Source organism: Streptopelia decaocto, assembly GCF_964273445.1.
Source record: "Streptopelia decaocto genome assembly, chromosome: 1".
Taxonomy (NCBI): Eukaryota; Metazoa; Chordata; class Aves; order Columbiformes; family Columbidae; genus Streptopelia; species Streptopelia decaocto.
Genome location: NC_138663.1, coordinates 196,807,545 through 196,830,132, shown reverse-complemented (window position 1 = coordinate 196,830,132; position 22,588 = coordinate 196,807,545). Strand labels below are relative to the sequence as shown.

Here is a 22,588-nt window from a genome sequence, read left to right as displayed (position 1 = left end):
AAACAAAATGGAAGAGTTCATAATAATTTCGTCATCCTGCCAGGCTTGGTTCATAGACTGAAGTATACTATTAATAACTAATCTCTCAGTTTCTGGTAACAAGTGTAATGAAAGCCATGTTTGATTTACTTGTTGTTACTACTTGTTTTCCATTGTAGTCCATATAGTGATAATGTCTAGAAAACAGATGAAGTTAGAGTATAGCTGTGATATATAGATAACGCATATAGAGTGACAAATAAATTGCTATTCACAAGAAATTCTGCAGTCTAAGTAGAGCAGATGAAATAAGAGAAAGAAAATAGATTTAAACCTCATGAATTCTTTTCCCCAAAATAATGAAAATACTCTATGGGACATTAAAATATATTTTAAACATTATTTTTTAATTGATTGGCCACATAGCTTTTGTTTGCATCTCAGTGTTGCAAACTCTCTTTGAGAAGAGAGTTTGTGCACGGTTTCAGAGAATACAGGAGTTGATACTTGGATATAAAATTTTATTTTGTGAAAAACACTAAAATATAACAATTAAGCAGATTCAGCACTCCAATAAATAACAGACATCTAATATATTAGTATAATAAAATTTTTTTATTGCGAGATTTTAAAAGATGTGAAGAGATTAATTAAAAGAAGAAGAGAGGTAGCTCACTGCAAAGAGGAATGCAATTGATATGGGAACTAGAAAAAGATGAGACAAAAAGTGAAAAAATGAGTAAAGCTCAAGTTTTTATGGAAGAAGCCTAAAAGGGTGACAGTGGAAGCATTACTATAGTAGAAAAAAAAATAGAGCAAAATCTAATGATAGACTGATGTTCTTATTAGCCTCTGGTTGTGTATCCCAGAATGCTTCACTGATCCAAATGCTGGTTCTTGGACTGGTTCCCTTAGAGAATTTCTTCCCCTTTGTGGTGCTGAAGGCTGAGTTCTGTACAGTGTCTGCCTGGGAGAATCTGATGGGCCCAGTGGTTTTGAGAAGTACTGGCCGTCTGTGAATCACATCTTAACTATTGTTAACAAGCCAGAAAAACTTTGTGAGCAAAACCAATAGGCATTGTTCATCTTGTCTTCAGTGGCTTTGAATTAAGAGAAAGGTTACTAGAATAATTATCTGAGTAAATTAAAATGTTAATAAACACAGAAAAAAGTAGTAGAATGACATAAAGCTTTTTAGAATTATTATTTTATTATAAAATGCACCTAAAAAAGGATCAATATCAAATTATATTCAGTAATATGTTTAATTTGATTTTGGTTTAGCATCCAAGCTAATAGTCCTGTAATGGAGTTGGATCATGTTTTTGGGACGCTAAACATACTTTATTCAGATCGTTTGGTGACTCTCCTAAGAGAAGTACGTCAGCTGTCAGCACTTGGCTTTGCTATACCAGTTAAAATACAGCATGTTGCAAACACTGCACAGAAGTTCTGTAAGCAGGCGGTCATCCTCAAACAGGTATCAGATTAAATATCATAATAACTTCCTGTTCTGACTTCCCAGCTTTAGTGGTAGAACATTTCTAGACTGTTATCTTTTCTGATGGTGGGTTAAGCTTGTTGCTGTGTTCGTCTTATGGAAATGACTTGTTTCTTGAACAAATTAACTTTAATCCCTAAAAGAGAACAAAAATTAAGAAATGCTTTGCAATTTTGGAATGCGTCTTCTTTTGGAACAAAATGAATTATAGGATTTAAGCTATGTGAAGTTACTGTATGAATATTAAAAAAATGAGACAAGTAAATAATTGGCCTCCTGGTTTTAGTCTCAGTTTCTGATCACTATAACTGAAGGAAAATGTCATAAAATCGACTAGCTTCTTCTCACTTTTGCTAGTTTTCAACTGAAAATATATTAATAAATATTTTAATAGAAATGTCTTTTTTTTTAATTGGATTCAATGCTGCATAAGTTTTTATTTTGCTTATATTTCATTTGAAATACCATGTCAAGTTTTCTACTGTTACTGTAAGATGCAAGAATAAATATGTATATATTGGTAAAAATTCTTATGTAAATACACAGGCTAAATTCAGTGTCACATGTGGTGTCATTGGTATCTGCGACACCTGCATTAGTGAGGCAGAGGTGACACAAGACCTACAAAATACCCATGCATCTGGATTATTGGTTGGTGGAAACTTTAGGCATCTCAAAAGGCACCAGATGTCTGTGTGTGGACAAGTAAACCAAGTTGTAGGGTATCCCTCTTACCCCAGTAGCCAATCTGGAAGTAAACAGACGTTTTTTAGGTCTTGTGTCATATCCTGGAGGATGTCTTAGATACTTGAAGGCTTCTGAAATGGCACTAGATGTCCATATTTGCATAAAATAGTGGAACTTTTCCACTTATAATAAATCAGAGACTGAGCCTATTTCACTTATGGTGAAATATAATCACCTCCGATGTTTGAGTAGAATTCTTTTTGCTATTAGAATTCATCACTAGAAGATAGGATCCCATTAGCCTTGCATATGTACAATATTTTTGTAAACATTTTACTATTGTTCTTAATTCTCATTTTGTAATGATATTGATTGGGCAGTACTTTCAGAAATATCGTATGTTACATTTACTAGCAAATTAATATTTTTAATCTGTTCTTGTAAATGTAATCTCTTAATTTTTACAGGTGGCACATTTTTATAATTCTATTGATCAACAAATGATTCAGAGTCAGAAGCCAATGATGTTACAGTCTGCTCTAGCATTTGAACAGATAATTAAGGTGAAAAAATTCCTCTCTCTTTGTATTTTAAATTTCAGTGGTATCTGTACATACTCTGTGCTGCTTTTTATGTGTTTATTGCTGGATTTTAACTGTAGCCTTCTCATAAAAGCAACACCATTTGTTTATTTAGGATTTATTGAAATCAGTGGGCTTTTTTTTTTTGTGGGAGGGAGGTCCTCCATTTTTTACTAGGAGTAAAACCATCTTTCTCATATTATTGCTTCCTGTATGCTAGTTGGTAGGCTATATTCATCATTAAACCTTACAATAGATGTATGTTTTTCAAGCATTCAAAATCTGGTCCTGGAGGAAAAGGTCAAATAACATGGGATAATCCTAGAGAATTGGAAGCTTATATCAAAAAACTCCAAGCTGCTGCTGAACGGCTTTCCACTGAAAACAGAAAACTGAGAAAGTGGCACACAAACTTCATTGAAAAGGTAGATTTTCCAGGTGAAATTGAAATCATCTCTCTTACAGCTTACTTCACTGTTTCCTTCATTTATGTGGTGATAAATGTTTATTATCCTTTAAAATTCTTTTAACAGGTTGTATCTCTCATGAATATTGATCTACTTCGGCAGCAGCAGCGTTGGAAAGATGGACTCCAGGAGCTCAGAACTGGTTTTGCCAGCCTTGAGTCACAGGCAGGGTTTCATTATCATATTGCAAATTCTGAACATTTGACATTTCAATAGTAATCCAGATTTAAGAGTCAAACATAGCATGATTGAATTAATTTAGATTAAGGAGTTACTAGCTAGGTCAGGAAAACAGACTGTGTACTACTTAGTTGATGCCAGGTTCAAGGTAAAATCACAGGTGAAGGGGATGAGGATAATCTTTTTAATGTCATATTAGTAATGGAAGAAGAAGAACACTTGGTCAGATGACAGGAGTTAAGTGAAAAAATGGGAAAACTGTAGGTCACCTGGATCAGTTGTGTCTGAGCCGTTAACGCAAGGTAAAATAAAGAAATCGGTACAGATATGAGTCACCCCAGGTAGAACAGAATAAATGTATAAAGTTTAGAATTAAAATACATTTCAGTTAGAAATAATGAAAAAGACACATTTTTATTTGTTCACTTATCAACTGCCAGCTTTTAGAATAGAATCATAGAATCATTTTGGTTGGAGAAGACCCTTAAGATAATTGAGCAAGATGATTGAGATTTTGATAAAGAATATTGTCTTGGCAAGTAACAGCATGATATTACTATCACCTAACCTATTTCGAGGTATTATTCAAGTCAGTTTAATTTTTCCTATAGCCTTCAGCAGTAACAGGGCTATATTCTTAGACAGATGTGGTGTTCTTAGCCATTTTAATGCAAACCCAGATTATTTCAGTTGGTATTTCCCAGGCAATAAATGCAGGATTTTAACTGTATTTTTCTTATAAATTTTTCCATCTTCTCAAGAGAATATGAATAATGAATAAGTGCATCAATTCAGCGTTTGGTCTGTAATTTCTTTTGAAATTTGGTTTACAAATTTTTATCTTAAAGTCAGCATATTTTCTCAAAGTTCATAATTTATATCTGCTTTAAGATCTGTTTGAAAATTGTTTTGGTAGTACAGAGTATTTTATATGGTAAATTAACTAAACTGTCTTCAGTCATTTTATTTTTGTCCTTGGCAAGAAGTGATAAAATTTAATCTAGTGTATCCTATTTTCACCATCCAAAATTACAAGATGGCATAGTCTTACTGCTGTTGTCATCAGGATTTTACATATTTCTTTAAACCCCTTATTTATATTTGTCTTAAGGCTTAAGTGAAACAATTGAAAATTTTTGTAGTCTCTGGAATCTTTCTGTTGGAAGAGTTCGTTTGGGCAGCCTTGAATTGCAGTGCAGACGTGTAGCTTCCTGCAGCAGCCTTATACTGCCTCCAAAGCCCTGCCTAAAAATCTCTATCCCATTAAATAAGAACCTGGAGGAAGTCTCTAATTTCTTTTTTAACTTATATGGCCCTTTTGAAAATCCTTGTATGGTTTACAAGTGACCATTTACAGACTTGAGCGTATGATATAGCTTTACATATTCTTACAGTGCAATGTAAGGGATTGTAATGAAAATCTGAATTCTTTAAGATAAAATGTTATATCTACTCACTAGTTAACGCTGACCTGTGGAAACACACAATAATTTTCTAAAACACTGTTTAACAGTTATCTTGTGTATCATAGGAAAATAAAAGGTGTGGTACAGGTTTAGATCTCTCAGCCAGCCAGCTCTGTGTCTTATTTCTAGCAGAGTCCCCTGCAGTTTAGAGTAACTTTGAGGCATCTCATAGTGAACCAATGGGAGATGAACCTCAGTGAAGCTGTTATGCTGAACTGCCATAGAGACTGGTTTGATTTGGATATTTTTTTATTCCTATATTCATTCAAAATAAATTTAATAGCTCTAGATCTTCTTAATATTCAAACTGGTATTAGAATCGTAGAATATCTTGAGTTAGAAGTGGCCCATAAGGACCACCGAGTACAACTCCCTGCTCCCTGAAGGCCAACCCAAAGCTAAAGCATATGACCAAGAGTGTTGCTCAGATGCTTCTCGAACTCTGACAGTCTTGGTCCTGTGACCACTTCCCTGGGGAGCCTGTTCTGGTGGTGTGATACTTCTCTGAATTTTACTAAGATCCTGGTCTTCAGGCATTTTGTGCTCAGTTTCAGATTGTAATTATGGTTTGAGGAATAAAATAAAAATAAACATTGTTAAATTTTAGGGTTTCAAATCGTGTGATATGAAAGCTTGGAGACAGCACTGGAATCATCAACTTTACAAAGCTCTGGAGCATCAGTATCAGATGGGCTTGGAAGCACTCAATGAGAATTTACCAGAAATAAATATTGATCTAACATTCAAGTAAGATTTTTTTTTTTTTCACATTAAGAAAGTATTCTGTCTCAGATTACACTCAAATGTTAGTTTTTGTATGATTTATTTCACCTTTTAGGCAAGGCCGGTTGCAATTCAGACCTCCTTTTGAAGAAGTACGAGCTAGATATTATAGAGAAATGAAGAGATTCATCTCCATTCCAAATCAGTTTAGGGGAGTAAGTGAAGCAGAAGAAGAGTCTATATTCACTGTTATGACTGAAAGAAATGCAAATGGATTTCTGACTGCTTTCAGTAAAGCAGAGGATTTGTTCAGAAGGCTGATGGAAGTTTCTGATAAATTCAAGGTATTTTCAAGTTTTGACTGACTCATACATTTTTTTTTCTTTTAAGATTTGCATCATTTTAACCTTCAGACATTCTAGAGGTAACTGAGCAATGTCATTTGTGCATTTTTCTCATTTTCTGCAGGGCATATAAGCCAAAGGTTAGTAAGTCCATCCATGTTAAGCCAGCTACTTTATCACATACCCGTTTTGAAGCATATGCACAGTTCCCATTGAAACCTGAGTATTATAGCTACCTTTTTACTCTTGTTCAAAATCTGTTTTGATTGTCCTTAAATGTGTGAACATGTCAAACCATTTGTACCTCCTGATTTTTTCACTAAGAGAATCTGTAGGTAATTGAAGGAGCACAAAGGTTAAAGATAATCTAGCTTGAAAACATTATTTAAGTATTTTAATGTTATTGAGAAATGGACTTTTTTAGTCTGGATTTTTTTTTCCCCATGAAATCAAAAATAATGTTGAAAAGGAATGGATTGTAATTGGCCAAGTAGACATGGAAAACCTGGTGAATACACATCTCTCTAGCAAACAGGATTGGGAAAAAAACTTCAAAGCATTAAAAGTGAGAGGGAAAGAGGCAGAACGTCTTCCAAGGTAAAGTGTAACTCTATTCTTTTTTTCGAGTAATTTATTCTGTGAGATACTTTAAAGGTAGTAGTAAAATAGAAATATTCTTTTTACTTGGAGTTGTAGATAACATTTCAAGGGTTTTTGAAATATTGATGTACTTATAAAATATTTAGATTTTTGTTTTTCAGTTTTATTTTTAAACACTTATTATATTGAAACACTTATTTCATCTGCACAGCCTTCTCTGGAAACTATTAGTGTCTTCCTTTAATATGATGGGAAACCCCCTCAAAATTCATGGCTGATTCTGAATTACTGCAAAACACAGTGATATATTAACAATTCTTTCAGCTAAGTCCTGTATGTGTGGAGTATATGTAGCTATTTGGAACAGACTTAGTAAATATAATTCTTGCATTTAAACACTTGGTTACCTCCTATAGCTTACAGTTTAAGATATGCTAGTGTAGGATTTTATTCTTACAGATATTCACATGGAATTTAGTGTATTTCATGGTTAGAGTTCACTAATGAAAGTGGTGGGAATCATGTTCAGAGCAAGTAAAAAGAGGTGACACTTCACATAGGAAAATGGAATGGTGGAACTTGTTGGCTAGGTGATATTCTGAGTAGAAAAGACTTTCAAGGACAGGCTGTGATGAATAGAAGAGAAACTGGCTGAAGTGTCTTATAGCCAGAAACCACATGTGGTTATGAGGTGCCATGGGCTGGAAATGATTGGTGTTGAGGCTGGATACTCAGGAAGGTATCAAATAAGGCAGCCCTGTTCTTAGTGTTCTTTAGGCATCTTACTTAGAGTCACTGTGAGATATTAGATTTAGGGTCTTGATATGACTCACTGTGGCTTTTCTTACATTCTTAAGACTATTGAAGCTTGGGTTAGTACATTCCCATGGACATTAGAGATTTAAAGACTATGACTGTACAAATAATTAAAATATTTTTCTTTTTGAGTATAGAAATGTAGTGACATTATGAATTTGAATTTAGTGACATTGTTTGACGGAGCAGAGCATTAGTCCCCATAAAACTGCACATATGTGGCTAATGGTTATAAATATTTAAATATTATGAGTAATTTTCCCAATAAGCTCTGACTTTTATTTGTAGAATTATGAGGGAAATTTTGTCTTATTAGGCTACAAAATCAGGGTAAACTATAGATGTCCATAGATCTTAGAGATATTGACTCATAAGTCTACTACGGAATATTTACCATTTTTTAATCTTTTGTCTTGAAGCACCATCAGGATAGATTGTTTAACTGTTAACTGCAACCCTGTGAAAACTGTAATTGATGATTTCATCCAGAAGTTGTATGATGTTCTTGTTATTTCTTTGAAAAGATCTATTCAAGGTAAACAGCTTTAATAAATAATATTTTTTTTTGTTACTGTTGACCTTGTGGACATTTGCATGAATGTAAATACTCTTTTTATATAAGGGATATTTTACTCTTTGGCACAGTGAGCTGCAGAAATCACAGTGCAGAGAGAGTAATTTGTCACTAACATTTCACTGCAGGCCTAACCTAAGGCCCCTTGATGTCCATGTGCATCTTTTGCATTCAGTTGTTTGGCCGTGTCTATTCCAGATGTAAAAACATACATCCAAACATTATTTTACTTGTTTCTTCTGTCTGGAGGAAAGTTTCTGTGATGTTTGAGGGAGGAAAATTTCTTAGATGTTTAAGAGTAATTGAAGGAGTCAGCATGAAATGTTTTAACTAAGAAATGTTATTAGATTTTTCTTTCACAAATTGGAATACTTTATCAGGAGTCTTAAATAATGTAGGTTTATTCCACAGTTACTAAGTGTTAGTGAGTGCAAAAGTGTTAAAGAGTGTTAAAGAGTGCAAAATATTTCCCTATTTTTGGGTGATCTATCAATATTTGAAACAGGTAGAAAAATGAAGTAAGGTGCAAAAGGTGAGAAATAATATTGCTTTGTGCTTTAAATGTAGCAATCAGCACAGGAAACACAGAACAGGGGTTGTGCAGGAAGTGAATTATTTCCGTAACCTGAAAGATTGTTTCCTGGAAGATGTATTATTTCCTGGAATTGTACAGCTCCTTTCTCAGTACCAAAAAGATCTACCTTGATAGGACAATACAATGTTATAGCTTAATCATACTTTTCTTTGTGAGTCTTTTCAATATTTAAAGATTGATGGTTTTAATTTGTGTACTTAAAAAACGAACAATGCCTCTCCCCCAAAAACCCCACAATTTTTACATCTGTTTTTCTCTATTTACCCAAAAAAGGCCTATACAGATTTTGAAAATGCATAAATAAATGCCTTAGGTGTTTATGTTTAATTCTCTGAAGGGAGGGACTCTGATACTTACGGTCTATATCATACACTGAACACAGTGTATTACATTTCGAAAACTGTGTAAAGACAAACATGCAATTCTTTTGGAAGCAGCATTGAAGATTGGGGTCTGCAGTTTTTTAAGCAAATACTTTGTGTACTTTTGTCCCATCCCACTCAGTGGGCTGAGGGCAGGGTTAACATTTGTTATCTTCTGCCCAGTAATGGGGAGGTATGAGAATTATTCAAGATAAATATTTAATATTCAATTATTACTTAAAACTTGGTGGAAATATGAGATAGTGACTTGGCAAAAGTTTGTAACTATGGCACAAAACTTAACAAGGCTTCAACAACAAAACTCACAATGATATTACCCTTATATGCTCAGAATAAAGTTAGAGAGAAAAAGAGAGAGAGATCAGAAGAAAGATTTCACCACTCCAAAGGTTGGTTGATCAAGAGACGTTCCCTGTAGTTCTCAGGGCGGTGGGTGCAATGCAATGCCATATCCTGAGTGAGAAGTTTTAAATACTTTAGTGCATTTGCATGCGGGATAGGAGAGGGTGGCTCATCTCCTCCCTCTGCTCGCTCCTCATGCTAATTAAGGAGATTGTTCCAGAAGTGAGTCAGTTGGTCCCAGAAGTGAGTCGGTTGGTCCTCTAGGGATAGCTGGTGCTTTGTGATTTCCCCCTAGCTGGTCAAACATGATGGACGCCTTTATCTCGAAGGTTGGTGCCTTCATTTTGCAAAGAATAGGTTGGCCTCAAGGAAGAGATATTGTCCTGCCTCTGCAGCTCTAATTTCTTCTTCCCTGCCATAAGCTGCAAACCCAATTGCTTAAAAGGTGCATACCTTGTCCATCACAACGTTATCATATCTTGTGACAATGTTCTATCACAGTACATTTCTCTGACTTGTGTATTTATTACTACAAGTATTTTCTCCATGATAATTTTGTTTTCCACCTTTCTTTTTATAGCTCACCTACATGATGTTTCTTCATTTCTCACTGATGCCATGGAAACATTAGTGATTAGGCCTCAGACTGTAGATGAAATAGCAGAAGACAATTTAAAATATTTAAACCTACAGGAACGAAAAGAAGGGGTAAGATACTATTTTATCATATTTAGAACAGCTATAAAAAATGCAACTGTGTTCTAGTATAGAAACTTGTATTTAATATAACTAGCTTTAAACGTGTTAGTCCATGTAGTACAGTATTTTCTCTCCAGCAGTAAAGTATCTGCCTATGGAAAAATACGGAATATCCTCTGGTAAATTGTAGGTCAATCACCCATTAAATCCTATTAAATGAAGGGCCACCTGCCCTCTGTTAACTTTATACCATTTAAGCGTTACAAGAGAAGAGATATGGAGCAATCAGTACCTGTTCTTCCTCTTCATGACAATGATTGTATGGTTGTTTGTTGTGTCCTGTATCAGCCATCTCTTTTCTAGATTGAGAAGTTTCAGTTTACCTAATCTTTTTTTATACATAAGCCCATCCATAAGTTTGATCATCCTTGTTGCCCTTCAGTAAGTCTTTTCTAGTTTTGCAATGATCTTTTCCAAGGCACCAACAGAATTTTGCACAGTTCTTAAGATATGAAAAAAACATGGATTTGGATGATGAAATAACGATATTATCTCTTTTATTCTCTTCGTTATCTTTGTGACTCCTAAAATTTGATTTACTTCCTACTGCTCCGATTAAGCAGGCATTTTTTAAAACTGGCTGCCATAAGCCAAGTTATCAATCCTGAACTGCTGTTATTAGCTTAGAACTCAGCTTGTACATATGATATTTATTTTTTCATATATAAGTCACTTCATGGTTATCTACTTGAATTTTGTTTGTCATCAGTATTTTCAGTCACTGTTTCTTAGAATCATAGAATAGTTTACGTTGGAAGGGACCTTTAAAGGTCATCTAGTGCAAATTCCCTACAATGAAAAGGGACATCCTCGACTAGATCAGATTTCTGAGAGTCCTCTCTGGGATAGCTCTTCCAGTGTTTCAACACCTTCCTTGTAAAAAATTTTCTCCTTGTACCTGGTCTGAATCTCCCTTCTTTTCATTTGAAACCATTACCTCTTGTCCCATCACTAAGGATCTATTAAAAAATCTGCAGAGCAGAGGGGCAGAATCACCTCCCTTGACCTGCTGGCCACACTGCTTTTGATGTAGCCCAAGATACCATTGGTCTTCTGGGCTGCAAGGTCACATTGCTGGCTCATGTCCAGTCTTTCATCCACCAGTACCCTCAAGTCCTCCACAGGGCTGCTCTCAATCCTTTCATCCCCCAGCCTATATTGATACAGGCGGTTTCCCTGACCCAGCTGCAGGACCTTGCACTTGGCTTTGTTGAACCTCATGAGGTTCACATAGGCCCGCTTCTTGAACTTGTCCAGGTCCCTCTGGATGGCATCCTGTCCATCAGGTGTGTCAACTCAGCTTGGTATCATCTGCAAATTTGATGAAGGTGCATTTGATGTCACTGTATGTTTTTGAAGATATCTGCAATGGGATTCAGTTCTAAATGAATGCATCTGAGCTATGGTGTGTATGCGGAAGTGTCTGCAACATGTGCAGTTCATATACTCAGCGGAAGTCTGGTTTGTTGCCTACATGTACAGTTCCAGAATTATCAGCTTCATTGCCCTTCTCTGAACTTTCTTCAGCACTGTTTTGGTCTCAAATCTAAAACATAGCACCATATGAGCTGCCATGATGAAAATGAACCAGCCCAACCAGGCCCAGCAAACATAGATATATATTTACTGAATCCTGTCTGCTCTGAATCTGGTTGAGTGGATCTCTGCAATAAATAGACACATTTATCTGTTTCATAGTAAGCATTCACTTCTGTATATCTCATGTCAAGATCAAGATTTAGAATTTCTCTAAATACATCAAAAACTGTTTTTTCCAATGTTTTAATGTTATTCTATAAAGAGTGTTAAAAACCCAGCTGTGTATATAGACATTTAATCTATGCATGCGCAATCTATGATTCTTATATATTTGCTTATAGTTTTGATAAACAGGGTTTGATGAATTTTTACATATACACAGATTTCTTTTTAATCTCTTTCAATTTAGATTTTTCTCCTTTTTCAAGAGGCTGAAGATAAAAACAAACTTTTGCGAACTGTGGCTGGTGCAGGTTTGGACACTATCAGTAACCTAAGAGCTACATGGGATAAATTTGAACTAATGATGGAAAGCCACCAGCTTATGATTGCAGAACAGGTAACAATGAAATATTATTATTTTACCTAAAAATCTTGAAATTATTTTGAATAAGCCTGGAGAAGGATTTTTTCTTTTTTCCCTAGGTTAAATCCATAAATGTTCTCACTTTAGTGTTAACACCAACATTACTGAATTGAGGGAGGACCTTTAAAGAATTAATATTTAAACTGCTTAAACAATAACTAGGTGAAACTTCTGTTGAACTGATGCTGAAATGAATGTCATAATGTTATAATTCTGTTGCAAAGAACTTCCGGGAGACAAATGAGTTAATGAATGCAATGGTTAACTGAGGAAAATGGGCTAACAGTTAAAAGATAGCTTTTTTGTTATTTTAGCATGTGTTTAATACCAATGCTTGTTTGTTTGTTTGTTTGTTTGTTTGTTTTTTAATTTGTTAAACAGTCCATAGGCAAATTCCAGAACTCATTTGAAGTACTACTGAAGATATCAATATGTCATGCAAATATAGCAATTTTACTGTGTGCTATATGATGCAGGCTAAATAAGTAGCATAGGCCAAATAAAAAGGTGTGAAATACCAGCATAAAAAATTAGTGCTCTCTTTTACAGAAAAAAAACCTCAGAAGAATAAAGATTAACTATTTCTTTGGGTATTATAAGAAGTTATTTTAATTTTGATCAAGTTGTAGTTATCAAGTTTTGATCAAGTTTTGAAGTTGATTATAGTTGTAATTATGAACCATTGAAGGAATTTACTTGTAAGTCTTGCTTTACAGATTGAAATGATGAAAGGAAATGTGATTTTACATATTAATATATACCTTCAAGACCTGGAAAAGTTTAAAGCTCGTTGGGATCAGCTAAAGCCAAGTGATGATGTCATTGAAACAGGTGACCAGGATGTGCTTGAGAAAAGTGCTCAGATCATAAAGGAAAAAAAGAAAGAATTTGATGAGCTTGAAATGGTGAAAGAAAAACTCATGTATGTTTATTTCCCTGTATACATTGCTTGTTAATGTATGGATCTTTTGCAGCAATAGTATCTCGGAAAATGTTAACTAAATTTTATCACAACAAAGAATATAAGGAATTTAATTTTATTTATAGTACATGTTTTTCATTAGTTTTTCAGGGTCCTTTTTGTACATTTTACATAGCATGAATTTGTTGAGCTGAATTTTTTTTAATTATTTTGGATTGAAAAATTCAAGAAGTCTCTTAAGGTTTCAAGTAAGGAAGTCTGTACACTGACAGCTTGATTCTGACTTCTGAAGTTCTCACTAAGAGAAGGTTTGGGTTATTGGTCCAGGGAGGGGGAGTTATTGCTTCAGTTCTGTTGTAACTTCAGTGGGCACGAGCTGAGCTCTCCCATTTCTTGAGTGTCCGATCTGATAGACTTTTGTGCAAAAGGAAAGGATTTTTCCACTGGGTACTTACTGTCATTAAGCTCATTATTGCAAATCTTGAGTGGACAAAGTTTTCTGTTTAAATTCTTAGCTTGGCACTTAAATCTGATAGTAAATAAAATTAGCATATTCTTTCTACCTAAGAGGAAGAAACAAATTTTTTTCAGGCTTTATTTTCAGGGGCAGAAAGTAATTAATTTTTCTCATAAATATGAAAGAAATGAAAGTTTATGGAAAATCATTCTGAATAGGGTAGAAGGTCACTGTATAGGAGAGTTATCCCTGGTATTCTTTTATTATTTCTATTTGAGAAGGAACTATAAGGAAATCACAGTTGGCAGCAATGTTCTTCAATGAAGCCAATGGCTTTTCTTAAAAAAGTATAATTATTTCCTTGTGATACAATCTCTTAAATGATAAATGTAGAGTGGAATAATGTAATGTATGATAAAATGATATTTTTATTCAGTGAAGAATGCCATCATTTTAAGTTGGAAGAGCCTGACTTCTCATTATCAAAAGTAGTATGTCAAGATATTAAGAGTTGTGCAGAAGTTTGGGAGTTGTATGAAGAGTTTTATCAAGGATTTAAGGAAAAAGCCAAAGAAGATTGGATTACTTTTAGGTATGATTTTGTTACTTTATTTTCATGGACACACGTGTTTATAGTACTGCATTTTTATTACCTTTTTATATTTGATTTTCATGCAGGAGTAAAACATACTTATTTGAAGAATTTTTGTTTAACTGGCATGAAAAAATGAGGAAAATGGAAGAACATTCTGTAATGACAGTAAAATTGCAAAAAGAAGTGGACAAATATAAAGTAAGATGATAATTAGGGAAATGGGTATAAAACAAAAAATGTTTTGGTATTACTGGGTAATATACTTCATTCCATAGCTCATTTTTCAGTTCTTATTATAAAACCAGTTACAATTTAACAAAATATTTTGCGGTACTGTTTTTGAACATTTTGCTTATTTTGAGAACTTTTAGTTCCTTGCTGTTAACAGGAGGGTCATTACAGTTTACATAGACACATTTAGCAATCAGTTTTCCTCATAGTTATACATCTAAACATTAAGTTCAGGAATTGAAAAAAATGGGCTTCAGTTTAAGAATGGCTTTTTTTGTTTGTTTGTTTGAATAGCATGTCAGTCTGTAATCAGAGAAAGTTTTCACAAAGACTAAATGGATTCACATAGACATTTTTCCTGTAGATGATAATTCCACTCCTAAAATATGTAAGAGGAGAACATCTTTCTCCAGACCATTGGCTGGATCTCTTTCGTCTTCTGGGTCTTCCCCGAGGCACTACACTTGAGGGTTTGTTATTTGGAGATCTGCTAAAAGTGACAGATGCCATTATAGAAAAAGCAACAGAACTTAAGGTATGAATAATTTCAAATAAAGATATTCTATTTTATCTTACGGTTTATTTTATGTACTATATCTTGTTCTGTATGCATATTTATATTTCTACTACTGTAGAAATATAATTTATGTTATATTTTTGAGTGAAAAGTTTATTGCAAGCTCTGTAGTTTGAATTGAAATCTATTTATGCTTCTAAATAGGATTTGAATTGTCGGGCCCAAGGTGAAGTCACAATCAGAGAAGCATTGCGTGAGCTTGAACTCTGGGGAGTTGGAGCTGTCTTTACATTAACAGATTATGAAGATAGCCAAGGCAAGACTATCAGACTTATTAAAGACTGGAAAGACATAGTCAACCAAGTTGGAGATCATCGCTGTCTTCTACAGTCCCTCAAGGACTCTCCATATTACAAGGGTTTTGAAGATAAAGTGTCTATCTGGGAAAAAAAGCTGGCTGAGTTGGATGAGTATCTGCAAAATTTAAACCAAATTCAAAGGAAATGGGTATATTTGGAACCAATATTTGGTCGTGGAGCTCTGCCCAAAGAACAGGCTCGTTTTAACAGAGTTGATGAAGACTTCAGGTTAGTGTTGTGGAATGTGACTTTTCTATTGTATCTTTGACACATGTAGGCTAGAACATTCTTCATGGTGAAGATATATGGAACAATTGGAATATATAAAGAGATGAAGGGCAGCAACAGGAATTCAGTAGGTATAGGTGTGTGGCAGTGATGTAGATCCAAATAAAGGTGGTGATGTGGTTCTCATGTAATGGTGTGCATGTGAAGAAGAGAATCACATGAAATGCTGAAGATCATGAAACAGGCCAGCAAACACAAAATCAAGCTTGTCAACAAAAGCAAAAGTGATGTAATTGTTTTCTCAAGAATCATTTGTTGTTGAAGACAAGGACTTTGTTCACTAAGAAAGTACACAGATTGACTTCTGGGAGAAACAGATGGATATTTTTTCCAAACAAGTCAAGGAGATAAAAGGAGAGGAGATTTGAGAAAGAGATGTTTTATTATCTGTCTTTATTTGAGTCAAAATGACTTTTTAGGGGGAAATAGAAGTCAAGAGTTGAATTTTCTTGGTTTTGGGTAGAGAAATTTTAGCAAGAAAAAGTTATTCAATTACATTGGAGAGACATTGATGTAATTTCTGAAATGTTTAATCATTAATACTGAAAACTGAAAGTTACCTAAGTGATTTACCCATGCTTTAATTTTTATTTACATAGCTACATGTGTATAATATTCAGTTTAAAGCTGTAATGGTTGTTTTATGAATTATTCAATTTTTTTCTGTCAAGATCCGTTATGTCAGAAATCAAGAGTGACAATAGAGTAATATCACTGAATGCCCGGACAGGAGTAAGAAATAACTTAATTACCATACTTGACCAACTTCAGAGATGTCAGAAATCTTTGAATGAATTTTTGGAGGTACAGTTGACATTAATATAGTTTTCTATAAAGAAAGACAATGAGTTTGATTTTAAATTAACAAAACTGATTTGTTTTTATATAGGAAAAGCGCTCAGCATTTCCAAGATTCTATTTCATTGGAGATGATGACTTACTAGAAATTTTAGGACAGTCCACGAATCCTCTGGTTATCCAGTCTCATCTTAAGAAGCTTTTTGCTGGTAATGCATTAATCTTCATTTGGAAATGTACTCATTTAGAAAATAAGTTCTTCAATGCTAAATAATCTGTTGCAGACTTTTTTCCTGTCTTTCTGCTATTAGACACTAAGGAATTAATGTTTGACTTTAACAATACATAGCTTCATTGCTATTTTCTGATTCATAGGAATTAATAGTGTGAGCTTTGATGAAGAATTTAAGTACATAGTTGCCATGAAGTCTGTAGAAGGAGAAACTGTGCCACTTAGAAATAAAGTTCTTCTGTCAAATGATGTGGAGGTAAGAAAATCACATCCAAGTATAGTTCAGTCATCTTTGAGAAATTATTTTGTAATGTAACTTTTGAGGTTTTTTCATCTCTTTGTCAGGTGTGGCTAAACAGTTTGGCTTTGGAGATGAAGGAGACCCTGAAAAAAATGTTAATTGACTGTGTTGATGCTGGAAAAAAATCACAAGGTTCAATTGATCCATCGCTCTTTCCTTCCCAGGTAGTAGTTGATCCAGTAATGCCACTGTGTAGTCTTAGATTTACCAAATATGTTATTTTTTGAAGTCTCATAAAGAAGTGCACATATGAATTAGAAAAAAATAATTTCAAACAAATCCATGTTATTAACTTATAGTATAGAGAAATTCTTAAAAAATGGGCTCTTATAATTCTTTCGTAAACATCTGAAATACTCAAGTCTTTTACATGGCGCCCAATCTATTATAACATCCATCTATTTATTAAATTTGATGTACATCTTGATCTTAGTTGGTAGTGAATTTTACATGCAGGGCAGCTAAGACTTAGTAATACAAAAAGACCTTTTTGAATCTGATTAAAATTTAGTTTCTTCACAAAGGCCGTATAAGGAGAAATAGTCATGAACATGAAATTCTTCCATGCAATTTTGACCAGTAGCACAGAGAATCACACAGTCACAGAATGGTTGTGGTGAGAGGGCACCTCTAGAGATCATCTGGTCCAACCCCCTGCTCCAGCGGGTCCACCTATAGCCAGTTCAGCCCAGACCATGTCCAGATGGCTTTTAAATGTCTCCAAGAATGGAAACTCCACCACCTCCCTGGGCAACCTATTCCAGTGCTCAGTCACTCTCAGAGTAAGAAAGTGTTTCTTAATGTTCAGACCGAGCCTCCTGTGCCCATTGCCTCTTGTTCAGTCGCTAGGCACCTCTGGAAAGAGCCTGGCTCCGTTGTTTAAGTGTTCACTTCAGGTATTTATAGAAATATATAAGATCCCTCCCTGAGCCTTCTCTTCTCCAGGCTGAACAGCTCTCTCAGCCTTTCCTCGTAGGAGAGATGCTTCAGTCTCTTAATCATCTTTGTGACCTTTCACTGGACTGTGTCTGATAAAGCACTTGTCTTTATTGGCTCCTCTGTCACTTGGAAGAGTAAGTTGTCATCAATGAGCTCCAGGAACCTCCTGGATTGTTTATGCCCTGCTGTGTTGCCCCTCCAGCAAGTACTGGGGTGGTGAATGTCCCCTGTGATGACCAGGGCCTGTGAATATGAGGCTGCTCCTACCTGTCTCTAGAGGACCTCATCCACTTGTTCTTCCTAGTTGGGTGGCTTGTAGGAGATACCCGCTATAATGTGACCTTGACCTGTCCTTTCTTTAATTCTGACCCAGTTGGCTCTTCATCCATCCCCCAGCAGAGCTCCATGCACTCCAGCTGCTCTCTTTACGTAAATGGCAACTTCCTCTCTTCATCTTCCCCTCCTGACCTTCCTAATGAAACCGTATCTCTCCATTGCGACACTGCAGCCATGGGAACCATCCCACCACATCTCCATGATCCCAACAAGGTCGCAGCCCTGCAGCTGCACACAGATCTCTTAAGTCATTATGTTTTTCCCCCCAGTCTCTGCATTAGTGTGCAGGCACTTCAGAGAGGTACCACAGCATGTTGAGTTTCTGGAGAGGGTTTGAGGGTTTTCTCTATAATGGTGCTTTGTAGGCACTTCTTTGCTGACATGCCAGCAGTGGAGGTGACCCTGCTTAAGCCTCATTCCTCATTTTGTGTTTTTTTGTGATCTATTCTATCACATCACCCCATGCCCTTTGCTCAGTGATCCTGTCTGTCATTCCCTTACAGACCTGCCTGTCATTCTCTCCCTCCCCCAGGATGTAGTTAGTGTTACCAATCTTCACATTGGCATAATCGGTGACATTTTTTGATACAGATCTTTCCAGTTCCAAGTTTGACTTAACCTTCATATCTCAGACAAGGCTTTTCCAGTGAACTTAAAGGAATTAGAATATAAGTGGAGTGTTAGAAACTGGAATGCAAAATACTGGGTTAGCAGATCAGTGACACGAAAAGTCAGAGGTACAGCTGAGCCTGTTGAGTATGTTCTCAGCAGGCCTACAGTGTGGTAGTTTCTATCTGACACATCATTTACTGTGAAAAGATACCTTAAAGCTAAGGGACTTGAAGTGTTAGATTACATAAGTTTTTGCTAAATTTTTCAGGTTTAAGTATGGCTATATTTTTTCTTAAGAGCACAGCAAATGTGTGGCTTTGTTTAAAAATGATACAGTAAAATACTTTAACTATCAGAAATAATAAACAATTATAAATTAATTGAAAAACTTTTATTTATGTCTTCTGTATTTATAAAATGTAATTTGAGCTTTCTTTTCCAAAGATTCTTTCCCTGGCAGAACAAATTCAGTTCACTGAAGATGTTGAAAATGCTATCAAAGACCATAATCTGCAACAACTAGAATTAGAACTCATGGCTAAACTTGAACACTATACTAGTATTGATACTAGTATAGAAGATACTGGAAATACAGGTATAAAATGACAAGTAATATGTAATTCTTTGTAATGACCTTGTAGTTGTATAGTATTTAACATTCTGTTTATTTAAACAGGAAGTTATATAAAATTGTCTTGATTTGAACTCATAGAGTTACATAAATTGGGTCACCTGTCACTACCAAGATTAGTGTGTTTAATGTTTCAGAGTGAACAATGAATTTTTATTTAGATGAAAAACGATCTTGCAGCATTTATATATTTGCAAATCTCTAATTTATAATTAACTATTTATAGATATATTTTTAATATATTTACTGATAATTTATCTTTACTTCCTGAACTGTGCTCTACTGTTAGGTTTCACTGTAACCATCCAAACAGCAGTTGAGGTACATTATGTCATGTCAATATGTTCTGTATAACTCTGTAGGTGAGTTTCTATTTTAGATGTATTCATGTGCATTTGAACTACTAATTCTTGATTACCTCTAGCAAAACCAATAAACTAGCTATTCTCAAGACATCCTGTTCTGAATCTCATATAGTCCAAATGGATTAGAATAATTATGCCTTTGACTGTTTATTCCTCTCTTTTGATGAGAACGGAGGCTTTGAATTACTATCTCAGATGTAAAATTCTATAGTGTAAGTTAGGTGAGATGGCTCCTTACCCTACACATAAAAAATAATCAATTGGATATGTTGACAATCTTCCACCACATTTGTGCAGCTACTTACTGTATTAACTTCTAGTTTAGAATTTATGAACTGTTAACATCTAATATATTAAACAGGAGTATGATTCATACCACCTACCTTCAGCAGTCTGTAAATGTGGTTCTTTGTCTAAGCTCCTTTTCTTTGCTCTTTCTATAAGCCATTTGAGAAATGTCATCAGTTATAAAGAGTATTAATTGCATCTACTGTAGAATACATTTGCAATAACCTTTTAGTTTGGATAATACGTGTGATTTTTAAGTGAGTTGCCTGATAAAGTAAGTTGCCACTTACTTTAGTTTACTTCCCATCATGGAATGGTATAGGCGTACACAAACTGGATTTCTTTCAAAAGAAACCCAATTTGAAAATATTTTCTTAGAGTACACTTAATACACCAAGTCTGCTAATGAACATTAATTCCACATCACACTAATTAGTCTAAGTCAAATATCCAGAGTGTGTATAGTATGGTTTTCAGATCCTCAGCTGATCAATTAGCAGATTGTGCCACACTGATGTCTAAAGCGGACATAACTGTAAACACTCCTGGAATAAATTGCTTTCCAGAAAAGCCTCTGTCTCTTATCTATTGAGCGTAGAGGCAGACAAAGTCAATTCTAAATGACTGAAGTTACAGGATGATTCACATTCTCTGTCAGGATCTCATTTTATGCTGCTTGCTTTAGGTAATATAAAATATTTCTATATACAGTTGAAGCAAGATCTAAATAAAATCTGCAGATAATAGGAAGCAGCAAAATGAACTTGAGAATGAGTAAAATGTATCTTCCTTACTATGCTGTTGTGATGGTGGTTTTTTGTGGTTATTTGCAGAATCAGGAATCCTTGAGCTCAAGCTTAAAGCTCTGGTTCTCGATATCATTCATAACATTGATGTGGTGAAGCAGCTGAATCAAGCTCAGGTGCACAGTGTTGAAGACTGGGCTTGGAAGAAGCAGCTGAGGTTTTATATGAAAGACCAAAAATGTTATGTTCAGATGGTAGATGCTGAACTCCAATATACTTACGAATATCAGGTGTGGTATTTTTAGTTTTTACTTCGTGGCTTTTATATATGTGTCAAACACTTTCTCATTTCACACATGCTGCTGGTTGCCTCCCAGCTGTTGCCATTTGTTTCAGCTTTATTGTGTCCTTGGCATACTGTTTCATAAAAAATACTAAAAGATAGAGTAATCATTTTCATTCTTGATGATATTGATGGAGTAAATGTAAGTTGTATGGAAAGCAGCTACAGTATCATATAAATATTTTCTAATATGCTTGCTACTTTTATATGTCTGTATGCAGTTTCACAGTTTCACCTGTGTTGACTCCTTTTCTGTAATTCTAAAAAAAATTGCACAATGCTTTGACATTTGATATAAAATTAGGAAAACTTCATAACTGTAAGCAAATTCATATACTTAATGAGACAGTAATCTTGATGCTGCTGTTATGTTTTCAAATTAATGACTTATGAATTAATTGAATTAAATTACACCGTCAATAATTTCTGTCTCCCGAGATATAGATATAGATATATATATATATATATATATTTTTTTTTTTTCCTGCAGGGTAATTCCCCTAAACTTGTTTATACACCTTTGACAGATAAGTGTTACCTAACTCTTACTCAGGCCATGAAGATGGGCCTTGGAGGAAATCCCTATGGTCCAGCTGGAACTGGAAAGACAGAATCAGTAAAGGCCTTGGGTGGACTTCTTGGAAGACAAGTATTAGTCTTTAATTGTGATGAGGTGAATATGGTTCTGTACAATTTAGGAAACGGATATCTATGCCCATACTTTGTAAAGCAATATGATATTCTAGCAATACTTCTGATAATTTATCATTTTCCATTGTGGATATTTTAAATGACATATTTTTTAATAGCTGGGAAGACAGCCTTTCAATAGTTTATTGTTACTTGAATTTTAATAGTATTATTATTTTTAATTTTAAGGGCATTGACGTGAAGTCAATGGGGCGCATATTTGTGGGCTTAGTGAAGTGTGGTGCCTGGGGCTGCTTTGATGAATTCAATAGACTTGAGGAAGCTGTATTGTCTGCGGTATCCATGCAGATTCAGACAATTCAACATGCATTGAAGAAACATAGTCCTGTATGTGAGATGCTTGGCAAAAAGGTACAGCAAAACTTACTTATTTCTTTCTTATAAAAATAGTCTGTAAACAACTGAGTTGAACTTAAAAACTGACTACTGCAACTAAATGTAGTCCACCCAACATTTCTCAATGCTGTTTCAAGTGACAATACGCTATTACAATCCACTTCTAATACTAGGTTGAAATGGATCATAATTCTGGAATTTTTATCACGCTGAATCCTGCTGGAAAAGGTTATGGAGGAAGACAAAAGCTGCCTGATAACCTCAAACAACTTTTTAGGCCAGTCGCTATGACTCATCCAGACAATGAACTCATTGCAGAAGTGATTTTATATTCAGAAGGCTTTAAGGATGCTAAAATACTTGGTAGAAAATTAGTGGCTATTTTTAATCTAGCAAGGTAAGTTGTATTGTGCTTCCCTCCCCTCCATCCCATTCATTATCGTTCCTCCTTTTATTATA

At 34.8% G+C, this 22,588-nt stretch overlaps 1 protein-coding gene across 1 annotated transcript in view; it reads left to right on the top strand.

Annotated features, from left to right (window-relative positions):
- DYNC2H1 (dynein cytoplasmic 2 heavy chain 1) overlaps positions 1 to 22,588 on the top strand; it is a 164,673-nt gene that overhangs the window by 9,207 nt on the left and 132,878 nt on the right. Inside the window, exons 12-35 of the mRNA XM_082043444.1 lie at positions 1,264 to 1,459; positions 2,635 to 2,730; positions 3,021 to 3,173; positions 3,282 to 3,380; positions 5,469 to 5,608; positions 5,700 to 5,928; positions 6,398 to 6,525; positions 7,764 to 7,879; positions 9,819 to 9,946; positions 11,946 to 12,095; positions 12,839 to 13,044; positions 13,938 to 14,093; positions 14,180 to 14,294; positions 14,692 to 14,862; positions 15,049 to 15,431; positions 16,163 to 16,295; positions 16,381 to 16,498; positions 16,665 to 16,777; positions 16,867 to 16,986; positions 19,154 to 19,304; positions 20,827 to 21,029; positions 21,573 to 21,755; positions 21,962 to 22,144; positions 22,303 to 22,526. Of these exons, the coding sequence (XP_081899570.1) occupies positions 1,264 to 1,459; positions 2,635 to 2,730; positions 3,021 to 3,173; positions 3,282 to 3,380; positions 5,469 to 5,608; positions 5,700 to 5,928; positions 6,398 to 6,525; positions 7,764 to 7,879; positions 9,819 to 9,946; positions 11,946 to 12,095; positions 12,839 to 13,044; positions 13,938 to 14,093; positions 14,180 to 14,294; positions 14,692 to 14,862; positions 15,049 to 15,431; positions 16,163 to 16,295; positions 16,381 to 16,498; positions 16,665 to 16,777; positions 16,867 to 16,986; positions 19,154 to 19,304; positions 20,827 to 21,029; positions 21,573 to 21,755; positions 21,962 to 22,144; positions 22,303 to 22,526 (3,894 nt within the window). The remainder of the gene's footprint in view (positions 1 to 1,263; positions 1,460 to 2,634; positions 2,731 to 3,020; positions 3,174 to 3,281; positions 3,381 to 5,468; positions 5,609 to 5,699; positions 5,929 to 6,397; positions 6,526 to 7,763; positions 7,880 to 9,818; positions 9,947 to 11,945; positions 12,096 to 12,838; positions 13,045 to 13,937; positions 14,094 to 14,179; positions 14,295 to 14,691; positions 14,863 to 15,048; positions 15,432 to 16,162; positions 16,296 to 16,380; positions 16,499 to 16,664; positions 16,778 to 16,866; positions 16,987 to 19,153; positions 19,305 to 20,826; positions 21,030 to 21,572; positions 21,756 to 21,961; positions 22,145 to 22,302; positions 22,527 to 22,588) is intronic.